The sequence below is a fragment of the Engraulis encrasicolus genome, chromosome 7 (genome assembly GCF_034702125.1).
Source record: "Engraulis encrasicolus isolate BLACKSEA-1 chromosome 7, IST_EnEncr_1.0, whole genome shotgun sequence".
NCBI classification, from domain to species: domain Eukaryota; kingdom Metazoa; phylum Chordata; class Actinopteri; order Clupeiformes; family Engraulidae; genus Engraulis; species Engraulis encrasicolus.
In genome coordinates this window covers 56,674,104-56,688,632 of record NC_085863.1, presented here as the reverse complement: position 1 = coordinate 56,688,632, position 14,529 = coordinate 56,674,104, and the positions used below count along the sequence as shown (strand labels likewise).

The 14,529-nt window shown below is 46.9% G+C and overlaps 1 protein-coding gene across 15 annotated transcripts in view; it reads left to right on the top strand.

Moving 5' to 3' along the window:
* Positions 1–14,529, top strand: part of ncor1 (nuclear receptor corepressor 1) — a 114,081-nt gene that overhangs the window by 57,165 nt on the left and 42,387 nt on the right. For 13 of the 15 annotated variants that reach the window (XM_063204074.1, XM_063204087.1, XM_063204077.1 and 10 more), the window contains 4 exons: positions 4,123–4,250; positions 5,664–5,860; positions 6,515–6,610; positions 10,688–10,801. In XM_063204074.1, coding sequence (XP_063060144.1) covers positions 4,123–4,250; positions 5,664–5,860; positions 6,515–6,610; positions 10,688–10,801 — 535 coding nt within the window. The remainder of the gene's footprint in view (positions 1–4,122; positions 4,251–5,663; positions 5,861–6,514; positions 6,611–10,687; positions 10,802–14,529) is intronic. The other 2 variants (XM_063204086.1, XM_063204081.1) reach the window with 1 other exon arrangement.

The following is a 14,529-nucleotide window of genomic DNA, read 5'->3' as shown; positions in this document are numbered from 1 at the left end:
GCCCTTCATGCTTCTCTGGGGAAAAAAGAAGAGGGGAAAATTTGCTCACCGCAGAGATTCTTTCGCTGTGCCACGCCGCACTGGTTCGTGTTGCATTGGTCTCCTTTTGCTCTGCTCTCCTGGCGGATGGAGCTGGAAGCCCCTTTTGGCAGGCAGTGGAGGAGGATATGGCCGCGGTGTCATGGAGCGGCAGCCGGCTCCAAAGCAAACACAGGCGCTCCCGTACTGCGGGCCTCTCTGTTGCCTAATGAGGAAGAACGTCCAGGCCTTCAAGCCTGCGACTCAGGCACTGCGCCCAATAGCGGTGAGGTTGAGGCCCACGTTTTTCTCTAAACGCAGTTTGAAGAGAGAAAAACTATGGGGGTAGAGGTTGGGGTTGATGGATATTATTAATACATTCAACTCTCTGAATCTTTTTCATTCTCACTTTCTCTCAGTCTTTCTGTCTCCTTTCTTTTTTAGTCCGTGATGGCTTAGAATTTCAGATAATTCTGGTTTCCCATGGCAACTGCTCTTGCAAACAGAGTTCCAAGGAGCCTTGACTGAGTTTCGCTGATGTAACGTCTTTGTGAAGATCATGCATTACACGTAGACTGTAAGTGGCTCTGGAAAAGAGTGTTGGCTACCCATACAGTCATGAAGGATCTTTCTTTTACAATGAGGCAAACGTGAGTTTACTTGTCTTCTGCCTTCTTTTAAAAAAATAAAATTATAAAAAGTGTATCCATCTCAGGGACAGTCCTTCACTTTGGTGTGCCCCCTCGTTCGTTTTAGCGTTCAGTTCAGTATCTTGGAGAGTTTTGGCTAGCATTTTTAAAAAAAAACATTCTATCTGTGTCAGAGTCCTTCTCTTTTTTGCTGTGCTCACTTGCTCATTTCAGTGGAGAGAGAGAGAGAGAGAGAGAGAGAGAGAGAGAGAGAGAGAGAGAGAGAGAGAGAGAGAGAGAGAGAGAGAGAGAGAGAGAGAGAGAGAGAGAGAGAGAGAGAGAGAGAGAGAGAGAGAGACAGGAGAGAGAGAGAGAGAGAGAGAGAGAGAGAGAGAGAGAGAGAGATAGAGAGAGAGAGGGGTATCTTGGACAGAGTAGCAGGCAGTTAGCATTCCTGTGTCCCATCTGGTACCAGCATGGGATGGTTTGAGTTGGCTTAGCTAGGCATGTTCCACTGCTCATCCATGCAACAAGCAGGGGGAGGAGCTCTCTCTCTCCCTCTCTCGCTGACTCTGTTCTTGCCGGTAGCCAGGCTGATGAATGCCTAGATAAAACGAGTCAAAGATTCGCGTGTGTGTGTGTGTGTGTGTGAGAGAGAGAGATAAAGATGGATATTTGGGCAGTTACTTTTTCCAAACTCTCATCCAAGATGACTGGCCTCTTAGCTTCTCAACGCTGCAGCAGATGGAGCAGACACTGTGCCCAATTTTTTTCCATCTTGGTTGTAGATGCTTTTTGTTCATGCAAATGAATTGCAGAGAATGCCAATTCGGTGTGGAATGGTCAAAATGATACTGCAGCCAGTAATGTATTTGTGATACACTGTGTTTAAGCAATGAGGTGAGAAGTCAAAATAGCATATCAAAAATGTTCATTGCAAATATTCTTGATTTGCCACGGTCATTGTGTATGTGTAGTTGATCTCAGTGGTATGGAATGCTGAGTTATAGGTTCTGTGGTTGTACTTTGACGCTTTATTACACATTAACACCATCATGTGCATAGGTACTGCAGACACTGTCGCACACATGGTTTATTCAAATTGACTACCAGCTGTGGTATAATCACTCAGTAAGTGATCAATGGCTTTAACCTCACTGAACTGATTGCCCTTTCAACGTTTTTTTTTTTTGGTAGCCCAGGTGAGATATGACCAATGGATTGCTGGATCTTATCTATTTGACCGCAGCAACTGTACTTTTTGTTTACATTATCTAGAAATACAGTTAGGACCATAAATATTTGGACAGCAACACAATTTTCTTTTTGGCTCTATACCCCTTTCCTGGTGAACCAGAAGCTATGTGTTGACGCCCAGGGGGCTGGGCTACACAAACCTTCTGGTACGCCAGTGATTCGCTCTCCTCCTCCGTTGTCGAAATAACCGGGGCAGCACGACGAATCAGGATCGTAGGGAGGGATTTCAGTGGGTATGACGTTTATCGAACGCGACACCCTCCACCAGGGTAGTTCGGCTGTGCCCGCCCCCTCCCTGAATCACAACAGTAATGGCGGCGTGCGAGGAGTTATCATGCGTCGGGATGGAAGCAGCAATTTCAGCGGTGTTATCCAAAATACCTCAAGTTGATTTTCTAAACACGCTGTTCTGCTTCAACGTGAGTGGTCGAAGTGTCATGTCATTCATATGAGGTTGCTCCAACCACGTGCAAGCATCTTTTGACCAAACCACGCCTGCGGAGAGGTGTGAAAGGGCAGTGTGCCAGTAGCCTGTTACTTACAGGCTACTGGTTCACCAGGAAACTATACCCCACCATAATGGATTTAAAATAAAACAAACAAGCTTTGCATTAACTGAAGACCCTCAACGTTAATTTACAGGATAGAAATTGTGTTGATGATGATGACTACTGCAAATGCTAGTCTGTCCAATGACTTTTGGTCCCAGTCCTCCTAGTCCTTCACCATTTGTTGTGAGCAGCTTGCTTTTCCACACCCTTTGAACTCCGCTAGAGTCAACAATGCTCCCATTGTGATCGCACCGCTGGGCGTGTGATCCGTCTCTCGCAGACACCCCTTTCCATGTGAGGACCATCAAAGCTTCTCATATTCCTAATCTAATCTCCGTGGGGTGCATGACCAGGCCAGCAACCCTCGAACCCCCCTACTCCCCTCTCCCCCTCAATTACCCCCCACCTCACCCGCCTTTTCGTTACACCCCCTCCGCTCCATGATCCTATTAACCCACAGAACATTGTCGTAACATTGTAGAGCCCCAGGCAAGGCTAACCTGAGGACTACCTTGTCTCACATACACACACACACACACACACACACACTCACACACACACACACACACACACTCCCCCATCGCACTGTAATGAGGCTATTGTGTGTCTCGACAGTGTCGTGAAGAGAGATTCATTTGGACATTGATGCTCATTTACCTTTTTAAATACATCTAGTGGATCGGCCTGACGATTCTGGCCTGTTGCTAAGTCCTGGTCACTGACCCCCTGTGTTTGTATTTAGCGCAGCACCATGAACCTGTTTATACCATGACCCTCACCCCAACCCCAAACATGTACACTTTTACCCACAATACATTTGTATGCCTTTAAATAGATGATCAGTTTTTATGTTGCTATGTCAATAGTGGTAATGAAAGCCATGTCTCTCTGTCATTGCATATCCTTTCATTTTGAGTAATTGTGTTTGCTAAGCAGGAAAATTATCTTGGTTTTTGCTTGGTTGACTATTGAAAGAAGATGGCCTTGGAATTTTGAGGTTCATTTAAAAAAAACTGATTAATGACCTGAGACTTTTGACTGCCTCAGCACATTGCAAGAAAGTGGTTCATCTATTCATGTGGTTACAAGGGACAAGCCAATTTCTGACTCGCATTATTTTTTGCTATTTGTTGGCTTATTTATTTATTAATTGCATTCGTGTGTGTGTGTGTGTGTTTCTGTGTGCGTGTGCGCGTGTGAGAGAAAGAAAGTCCCCCAAATCAATTCTGCATTGTCACGTGTCTGAGTATTTCTGGCACTTTTCTTCATCTGGCACTTAGTACTGTCCAATATCGAAGAGGTATTACAACAAGAGCAGTACACTGTCCACTGTCATGGATGATGGAAAGCTGCCGTGATATCATAGGCTCATAGTTACTCAGAATGGAGGCACCAAGGATAATGAGGGAGTTTCTCTACTGGTTCAGTTTAGGTAATCTGCATTAGTGTTTTTTCCCCACCACACTCTGGCACTGCCAATGAAAACTTGTGGTAATCAAAGCTACAGCTGGCCTGCATTGCACATTCCTTTTCAGTTACAGTTTCAGGAACGATAAAACTCCTGGGAAAATGGCTCTTATTGTATTTTTTTTTCAGACCAAACTGTGCTGGACCTTTCTTTTAATTAGGACAAAAAAATCCCCTAATCTTTTGGTATTCCAAAACAGATAACGAGGCCCTCGCAAGAAGACAAATCGGACGATAAGAACGAAGAGGACAAATCGGAGAACTCTGAGAAAAAAGAAGAGGAGGAGAGAAAGGAAGAGGAGGAGAAAGATGAAAAGGAGGAATCCAAGTGAGTGGTCCCTCTTCATTCGAAACTGCACCCGGTAATGCATCATGCATTAAGAGAGGGCGGCAAGAGAGAGAATAAGGAGAGATGGACAGAGCACGAAAGAGAGACAGAGAGGGATAGAAGGGAAGGACTGAGCGAGAAAGAAAAGAGAGGGAGGGGGAAAAGGGAGGGAGGGAGGGAGAGAGAGCGAGCGAGCGAGCGACAGAAGGAGGCATTCCCACTAAAGCCTGATTGGAGCCTGGCTGAAGCCAACCTCAGGCCTTACACACTTAAAAACCACTTAATAAATGTCCACAGTAACTGAAAGCATTCAGGGCCTCGGACAGAAATGTTGGAAGTCTTATCTTTAGGGAAGGGATTTTCTCATCCTTGAGAAGCCCTGAATTATTCCAGGCATGGGAACGGTGTAGCCACGGCTGCTCCAGTGCTTAGACCAGAGCTACTGTGATGGAACGCTCTTAACAGCCCCCCCACCCCCAGCCCAACCCCCTGGCCGCTGAACCACTCTACTCTAGTGATGAGGTGTGAAATATTTGGGAGACTCCTGTCCATACTGATCTATTCCCATGCCTGGTTAGCCTTAGCAGCTCTGTCACTCTCTGTCAGGTCGCTCGCTTCTCTCTCTCTCTCTCTCTCTCTCTCTCTCTCTCTCTCTCTCTCTCTCTCTCTCTCTCTCTCTCTCTCTCTCTCTCTCTCTCTCTCTCTCTCTCTCTCTCTCTCTCTCTCTCTCTCTCTCTCTCTCTCTCTCTCTCTCTCTCTCTCCGTGTGTGTGTTAATGACATGCATGTCCCCAGTAATCCAGATGATGTGTTAGTGTCCAGTCAGCTGTTTGGAGTGCACAGCACTTAGTTAGCTGTGTGTGATAAATGTCTGCATGGCAAGCACACACACATACACCGTTCTACCCTTTTCCTCTCCTGATTTAAACTAGAGTTGGCTTCTTTGCCGTCTAGGGGATGTACTTAAGTCTAGGGGATGTACTTAAATGTGCAGCTTTGAAGTCTCCAGGGTACATCTAGGAAAAGCTACACACGCCAGATGAGACTGTACAGCATCCCGTCTGTGACATCACAGCAGGACTGGCCTGCCGTAAGCACCCAGTAACAAGCAGTAATGGTGGCTGGCTGTCTGTCTGAACCAGTTTCTCCAAAGTTTTTGCAGGTTAAAAAGAAGCAGCGTTTGTCTCCCCTCTCTCTCTCTCTCTCTCTCTCTCTCTCTCTCTCTCTCTCTCTCTCTCTCTCTCTCTCTTGCTGTCTCTCCCTTTCTCTCTCTCTCTCTCTCTCTCTCTCTCTCTCTCTCTCTCTCTCTCTCTCTCTCTCTCTCTCTCTCTCTCTCTCTTTCTCTTGCTCTCTTTGTCTGTTCTGTGTGTGTGTGTGTGTGTGTGTGTGTGTGTGTCTCTCTCTTCCTCTGCAGGGACCTTGGCAAAGACAAAGACAAGTGTGACGGCGGGGAGGACGAGGACGGCAAGGAGCAGAACACACCGCGCGGCCGCAAGACGGCCAACAGCCAAGGGCGCCGCAAGGGCAGGATCACCACGCGGTCAATGACGACGACCAACGAGACCACCGTCGGAGGGGCCGAGGAAGTGCCCCCACCCCCTCCTGAGCCAAGTAAGTGCATGGTACAACGCATGGAGCATGGTACAACGCACGCACGCACCCATTCACAATCTCTCTCTACCTGAGCCAAGTTAGGGCGCACACACACACACACACACACACACACACACACACACACACACACACACACACACACACACACACACACACACACACACACACACACACACACACACACACAGTGTTTACCTGCGCCATATAACAGCCCACCTCCAGCCAAAAACACTTGACGCACGCAGTCTCCCTCACTTTCTCTCTTTTTATTCCCTGTTGATCTCCCTTTATTTCTCTCGGTCTCTCTCTCTGTCTCTCTCGAGTGTTTTTTCTCTCTCTGGCTTACTCACTCACTCACTCACTCACTCACTCACTCACTCACTCACTCACTCACTCACTCACTCACTCACTCACTCACTCACTCACTCACTCACTCACTCACTCACTCACTCACTCACTCACTCACTCACTCACTCACTCACTCACTCACTCACTCACATTCATGCCTATGTCCTGGTTATTGAAGGCATAACAGCTTATTTTAAGTTAGGCCTTTTCATAGGCCACTGTGTGTCTGGTGTGAATGTTGTTTGTATTGATTTCCTAACTGCCCAATGCAACCTGCCCTTAAAGTCTCTCTCCTTTCTACAGGTTTGCCTGAGCCAGTCCAGCCTCCCAAACCTGAGCTTGGTCCGAAGCCACCACGGGAACCTGCCAAGTCCACCACTCCAGTGCCCATGGATAGAGGTAATATGGCCTCCGCATGTCTTCACTTAACGTTTCTGCGCATCCAGATTAAAAGCAAGGATATGTGTTGTTGTTATACGGTCCTCTGATGTGCGTGTTTTTCGGGGGCTTGTATTGCCCCTTGAGGTTGGCTCCTGAAACGGTGGCGTCTTAGAGTAGTTAGAGTAGACAGTGTTCAGTTGAGGCTGCAAATTTCTAAGAACACGTCAGCTCCTTTGGGTGTCTGTCCTCAACAGGTTGTTCCATTTGTCTGAGTCTGTTAGAGTCTGCCTGCTGCCCTTTCTGATTTGCTTCCCCCCTGCCCACACACACACACACACACACACACACACACACACACACACACACACACACACACACACACACACACACACACACACACACACACACACACACACACACACACACACACACACACACACACACACACACACACACACACACACACACCGACTAGGATAGTTGTTCTACATAGCTCCCAGTAGACCAGGCACTCAGATTGCAGTTGCCAGGTATCATCTACTGCTACCCAAGCGCGTCTACTGCCACACACACACACACACACACACACACACACACACACACACACACACACACACACACACACACACACACACACACACACACACACACACACACACACACACACACACACACGTCCCTCGCCATCCCTCCACCCCCCTTCAGCCTGTGTTGCTGTCACAAAGGGCCCAGGGTTTATTGGTGTCCATGGTAACCTTGTGTCGTCCAGGTAGCCTTGTTGCCATGTCTACTTACTGTACGAAAAAAAGATGGCAGGTAAACTCATTGACTTGTCGGCTGGTAAGAAGAGCTTTTCAGATGAAATGAACAAAGACCCAATGTTTTTTAAATGTATTATGCGTTTTAAAGGATAATTATTTTTAGTACACAAGCAATTGTCTTTGCTGGAAAAGCCTTCAAATGTGTGGAAAACACTTTATAGACAGATGATCAGAGACCCACCTACTGCATTCCCATATTAAATTAGAACAAATTCAGCTTCCTAGAAAGGCTGTCCTCTTGTACTGTTTGGCAGCAACGACTTAAGTGCTCTGGCGACTTGTTCTTTTCCCTCAAGACTAATACAATATTTTCTGTTTAACCTTTCATTGGCATGAGAAGGTCCTCTTCAGGGCATGCATCAAGCTGACACGCATGGTTCTCTCTCTATGGAGGAGAATAAAACAATCGGCCTGACCCCATTGTGTGTGTCTTGTGTGGTATGAATGTGACACTATCCCCCGCTGTCCCCACGTCGTCCCCACTGTCCTGTGCTCACCTTGGTGTCCTCACGCCATGTCAGGCTTTTCCCCACTGATATGATTAAGCCCACGCTGTCCCCACATCAACCCCTACCATCCCCACCCCACGCCCTGCCCTCCCCTCCCTCCTCCACTGGCTGTCAGATCTGGTAACAATCTGTTGGACTGAGATGCCTCTCGCTACTGACCGAGGCTGCACTTGGGCTGGGTAGACGGGATCATTTGGCCATCTTGTCCCCTTGAGTTATGGCCACTGGCAAATAATCTGCATGACTCTGTGGCTGTGCAAATGTGTGTGCGTGCGTGCGTGCGTGGGGGGGGGGGATGAGAAATTTTAAGTGAAGTAAGGATAGACACACTAATACATGTGGGGCAGCCCAATTGTATGACCTACTTTTGCCTTAAAGGTGCACTGTGTAATATTTTAGGAGTTTCAGTATGAATGCTTCTCATTTACAAATGTCACCTTTGTCACAAATGCTTACCAACACCATCAAATTCTAAGTATTCATTATGACAGGGATAATTGCACTTTTCATACAGGAAAAGGTGGACCTTCTCCACGTCGTTGTCCACCATTTTGAATGTCCAGAAATAGACATTTTTAGCTGCAAAACTTGCTGTACTTTGGTCATACGTAGCAGATATTAGGTTATTATTTTGTACATATTCATATCCAGGCCCCCACAGTGCACCTTTAGAAATGAGATGTCGTTTCAAAACTATTTGAGAGATAACTGCTACTTTCCACAAGGAAACTTTTTTATCTGTTCCTGGTATTGAGGTAGTAAAGCCACTGTGTTTCAGCAAGGTCAGCAGTATGGTGTGATGTGTTCCATGTTTTGATGCAGAGACCTCTACTGTAACTTTATTCCATGTTTTGATGCAGAGACCTCTACTGTAACTTTATGCACCAATGAAAAAAGAACTACGGTTGCCCTATTATGCATATTTATAATTAATTCGCCTCTTGATTTCATGCAAATTTTCAGAGCACTCGTTCCAGAAACTCGTACAATACTCCACGCAAGTAATAAAAAGATTTTAGGGATTTTTTTTCCAGCTGAGAGCCTGATTTTGTGTGCAGTGTGACATTCGGAATGGGATGAGGAGTACAAAGCTAAAGTGTGTCTTTGCGTTTGATTCATTGTGTAAATGTCCCAAGTTTTTGGTAGAGCAGGTTTTTACCCCCACCCACTTTCCTCGGGTATGTATCATTTCAAAGTCCTGATGTCACGATCCGTATCATGTTAGCAGCATGTTGGGGACTGCCAGCCAGTCCACGGCCCTCCTGTTATGTGAGCCAACTAGCTCATGTGCCCTTGGATCAGGGGGTTAGCAGGTAAAGCAAACAAGCGTGAATGAGCCAGCACTGTAATATTTATTTGAGCTGCTGGGGCTGTTGCGGACGGACTCTGCCCGCTCGGCCAAAGACGTTCCGTCCACGACGTACAAGCACCACTACCACCACCCCCGGTGCGGTGCAGTGCAGTGCAGTGTGCAGGCCATGGAGCAGGCAAGCAAGTCCCATCACAGGGAACAAACTCGCGTAAATGTCAAAGGTTCACTAGGAGCTAAATTTGTCCAGATGCTTACTCAGTGTCAGGGAGTTCAGGCGCAGGGAGAGGGGAAGGCGGAAGAAGAAGAAGAAGAAGAAGAGTAGGAGGAGGAGGAGGAGGAGGAGGTGGAGGAGGAGGTCCAAGCTAAGGCCAAGACCTTTCTCTGGCTGCCTTGCATAGAGAGCACTGAGGGAAGGCAAAGGTTTGAGCAGTCAGAGGTTCAGGGCATATCATGGAACACACAGATATCTCTGAGCAATGTGCGTGTGAGTTTGTGTATGTGTGTCTTTGTGGGCGATAGAGTGCTTTTCTTTGTATGCATGTTCGTTTGTGTGTGGGTCATTGTGCATGTGTTTATGTGCATCTCTGTTCGAGAGAGTGCTCTTTGTGCACGTATGTGTATGTGTTTTCTCTCTGATTGTGTGTGTGTGTGTCTTTCTCTGTGTGCGCAAGAGAGCTCCTCTGTTTGTGCGTATGTGTTTGTTTGTGTGTGTGTGTGTGTGCGCGCGTCTCTCTCTGTCTGTGTGTGAGAGCACTTCTCTTGTTTGTTCAAGGCCTTTCCCAAAGAGGGAGGTGCTCTCCAGTGTCTCAGCCGAGATCAGCTGACTCACCCTCCCCTCGCAGAGAAAGAGGGGTCAGCCGTCTGGTTGGTGCGGCAACGAAATGAGAGAGGGAATAAGGGAAAGTAGAGGGAGAGGGAGAGAGAGAGAGCACAAGGGAGGGAGAGAGAGAGAGAGAGGGAGAGAGAGAGAGAGAGAGAGAGAGAGAGAGAGAGAGAGAGAGAGAGAGAGAGAGAGAGAGAGAGAGAGAGAGAGAGAGAGAGAGAGAGAGAGAGAGAGAGAGAGAGGGAGAGAGAGAGGGAGAGAGGGAGAGAGAGAGACAGGTCCCGGCAGCCCCTGAATGTAAACAGATTATTAGATTAGAGTTTGTGAGGAGGAGAGTGGAGTGCAGCCGAGTCTCTTGTGCAGCAGGCAGTCTCGTTCTCTCTCTCTCTGTCTGTCTCTCTCTCTCTCTCTCTCTCTCTCTCTCTCTCTCTCTCTCTCTCTCTCTCTCTCTCTCTCTCTCTCTCTCTGTCTGTCTGTCTGTCTGTCTGTGTCTCTCTCTCTCTCTCTCTCTTTCACTCTGGCTTTATCTATCTATCTTTTGTCCCTCCTATCGCTATCTCTGCTTCCCTCCCTCTCTCTCGCTTTCTCTCTCTCTCTCTCTCTCCCTTTCTCTTTTTCTCTCTCTCTCAGTCTCTCTCTGGCTGACGCTGACTGCTGCTTCTGCTCTCGGTGATTCTGCAGGAGCTGTCGAGAGCGGGGAGACGTCTCGCTGGACCGAGGAGGAGATGGAAATAGCCAAAAAAGGTAGGCCTCTTTAGTTTCACGCTCTCTTCTATTCTCTCTCTCTCTCTCTCTCTCTCTCTCTCTCTCTCTCTCTCTCTCTGTCTCTCTCTCTCTCTCTGTCTCTCTCTCTCTCTCTCTCTCTCTCTCCGCCTCGTGCTCTTGTCTGTCGATCAACATCGGTCTCGTGCTCTCACTGGCATGCTTTTATAGCCCCTCTCCACTTCCCCAACCCCTCTTTTCTCCCCACCCTCTTCCCAACTCACCCCACTTCCCTTAACCAACATGCTCTACATGTCTTCCCAGTGGAAGGGGAACCTCTCTGGCAGCAGTGGAACTCACTGACTGACAAGTCGGGGGGGACTCCTTTAATATATATTTTTAACAATATTGTTAGCATCCATATTATCAGCAAGTTGGAGGAACTCTCTACAGAGTATCAGGCTACTTTTTTGTGCAGTGTAACAATATATAAAAGAAGCAGGGAGCAGGAGCTTCGATTTTTCGTGTGCGTCAGTCCACTGGATGAATGAGTCCACTGGATTTCAGCCGTTAAGGCCTCTGAGCTGCTTTTGATCCGAGGCCATCAACGGTCCCGGCAAGCGCTCAGTGGTGGTTGGCCCGGTTTTATATACGTACGGCTGGAATGTAAATGCAAGGGTTCATGCAACCAACGTGAGGCAAGTCCTGCAGTTCCGAACAGTAGGGACGCCTTTCTTAATGAGCCGTACTTCTGTTTTTTTTCCCTCCTTTCTTTTTTTCATTCTGCCTTTCTTTTTTTTCTTCCCTTCTTTTTGCCGATGGGCTTTTGGCTAGCACTAAGATTGTCAACAGTGGCAGAAAGTTGTCAATTCATTCATTCATTCATTCATTCATTCATTCATTCATTCATTCATTCATTCATTCATTCATTCATTCATTCATTCATCCATCCATCCATCCATCCATCTCTCTATACTTCCTCCCTTATTCCTTTCTTGCATCCATCCATCCAGTCTTCTTTTCCTCTTCATCCTCATCTACCCTTCTTCCCTACCTCTTTCCACAAATGAAAGCTCGCCTCCCACCGCTGTCCCTCCCACTGACTGAGCACAGGCACCAGTGCCAGATAGCGGAGGCCACATAGGTGATTTTTTTGCACCGCTTTCTCTCTCTCTCCCCAAGAGGAGAGTAGGCAGGCAGGGCCCCGCCTGTACAAGTAAATGAGTGAGTGCTTGAGTGCTCCTATCCCATCCCATTCCATCCACCACTTCCACCCCTCCATTCACAGCCATATCCATCCAGCCCAGCCTGCCCTCCCACGGGGTGGTCAGTCCCTGATTATTATGGTTGCTCTGGAGGGCTGCTATTCTTGCGAGAGCCAGATGTTTATTCCGATGTATGTCTGTAGACGGCCATAGGGGGAACTTGGTTTACATTCGAATCATTCTCGCATAACATTTTGCGACCGACTCAAAAAACGCAAAAAACAATCTGAGGTCTCATGGGCAATATGGGATCTTAAAAGGGTTCAAAGTCCTGCTGTGTTCCTGGCACGCTGGTGAAATCCTACATGCATAACCTTTGTTGGTGTGCAGGCTGGGGCTTTCTTTTTGCCAGGCTAGGGCTTTCTTTTTGCCGGTATCACCTTTCATGACCTCAGCAAGTTGGCACAATGGGTGTTTTCTTGTCCCAGCTTGCCACAAGTTTCACCCTTGGCACGGTTACACAGTGCTGTCACAGATCCCTTTCCCTGTGCCTGGGCTGGGTATGAGGATGGCTGATGATGTGTTCGCTTGAATTGTTCTCTGGATAACAGGGGCCAATATTATTAACATCAATTTACCCCTGCAAGATCGTGATGCTCTGTGCTTATCTTGGACTTATGTTGTTATTTAAATATGTGGACCTTTCTTGAGACATAACAATGTTGGTTAGCATTGTGTATTGAAGTACACTTGCGAGCAGCAATGATGTTGTCACAGTCAGAGATGTATAAAGTAGAAGTAAAGAATAGTGAAAAGACCCTGATTAGGTACTCATTAGGTACAGTGGAATAATTGGTGTACTAACTATGTAATAGCTTGTTCTAGTATTGTACTGAAATGATCAGTTAACTTCTATGTCTACTTTATACACATCTGGTTGCAGTTAGCTCAAAAATGGTATGGAGGGACACATAGCCTTCCCTACATTAACAAAACCTCCTGCTTAACGACTCGCTGTGTGGCCTGTTCCTAGAGCACAAATACACACTTGCACCACTACTTGTGTGTCTTGAATTGAAAACATTGTAGGCCCACAGACTCATTTTGTTGTTGTTGGTCCCTCATGTAATGTTTTCGTAGGTGACGTGAACCTGTGTTCAGCTTGCTATCGGTTAACTCACAGTACACACAAGCGCCATCAAGGTTGTGGGGCGGCTAATTGAAAGCCTTGTTGTGTCGTGATTATTGCTGTAACTCCTGAAGGGGAAGTGCAGGATAGATTACATGCCCAGGGCTCTTTCCTGTGTAAAGGACTTAATTCTTATTTATTTACAATTGCGGAATAAACAAACCTCCCACTGTGGATGAGCTCACTGTTTCAGAGCACCATTCTGAATAACAGCCACCAGAATACAATCTTAATGTGCTGTGTTCGAATTCTAAATACATGCAAGAGATTAAAATAAGAACAATAAAGGAGAATTCCTGCCAATTTTACTGTGCAGTTGTATTTATCACTCTACCCTTTACCAAGTAGTACCCAAAGACTTGACCTAGCTTTTAAAAAAAAGTTTTGCACTTGTTGCATTTCTTTTATAGCATGAATTTTGCCCTCCCTTATTATCTATTATGCAAGGAGTGTACCCCTTGTTATCTAGGGTCAATCAGTGGCTAAACTGGGAAGGGCTTAAACAGGACTGCCAGGAATGGATTTCTACTGGGTGATCCCAAAACCTATCAGGCATCTCATTTCGGGCTCTCAACACAACAGGCATCCTCCTCCTCTTTCCAGGCCACTGAATACACAACTCTCAGCCCGATTCTCGGCTGAAGACCCTCCTTACAACAATTGGTGGAACATCCCTCCCTGGACCATTGCAAGCGATTGTTTGGCAAGTTTCCTTCGTCGTGTGCAACTTTCTAAGATATCATTTTGCCGAAATCATAGATGCCAAACAAGTTTGACATATAAGACTCGAAATAGAACGTCGAGTATTATGTCCGTGTTTACTGTTGGAGACAAGATTGTCAGTTGCGATTCTCCTTATGTGTGCAATCAGACATCAAAATCGGATACAATTTTAAAGTTGTGTATTTTCAGCCTAACTTCAGGAAGAGTGTGATGAAGTGAAAGGCAATGAGCATCAGCAGTCGGCGCTACACTGGAGGAGATGCGCTGGGCTAATGGTCCTCCGCCCTCCCGTCCCACGCTGGGGCCTGTCAAAACTGGTCAGGAGATTATGCTCTGAGTAGTGGAGGGGGTAACGGAGATGCACTGCTGCTGTTGCTGCTGGTGGGTGTCTTGGGTCATGTGTGTTTTGAGGAAAGGATAGAATAGTTGTTTATGGAGTTGCTTTGAAGAAATCGGCCTTGTGGCTGTCTATGCTTTCTAGCTGAGAAGCCCTAGCTATCTCTGTTTTGCAGTCTCCGCTCTTCTCCACTCCACCCCCCTCCTAATCCTCCGAGCTGCACTCCTTGTTCCTTTTCTGTAATTGTTTATGCATTTCTTTTCCTTTTAGGCACTTCCTGTCTCCTTTTCCTACTTTCATAACAGTACAATAATCT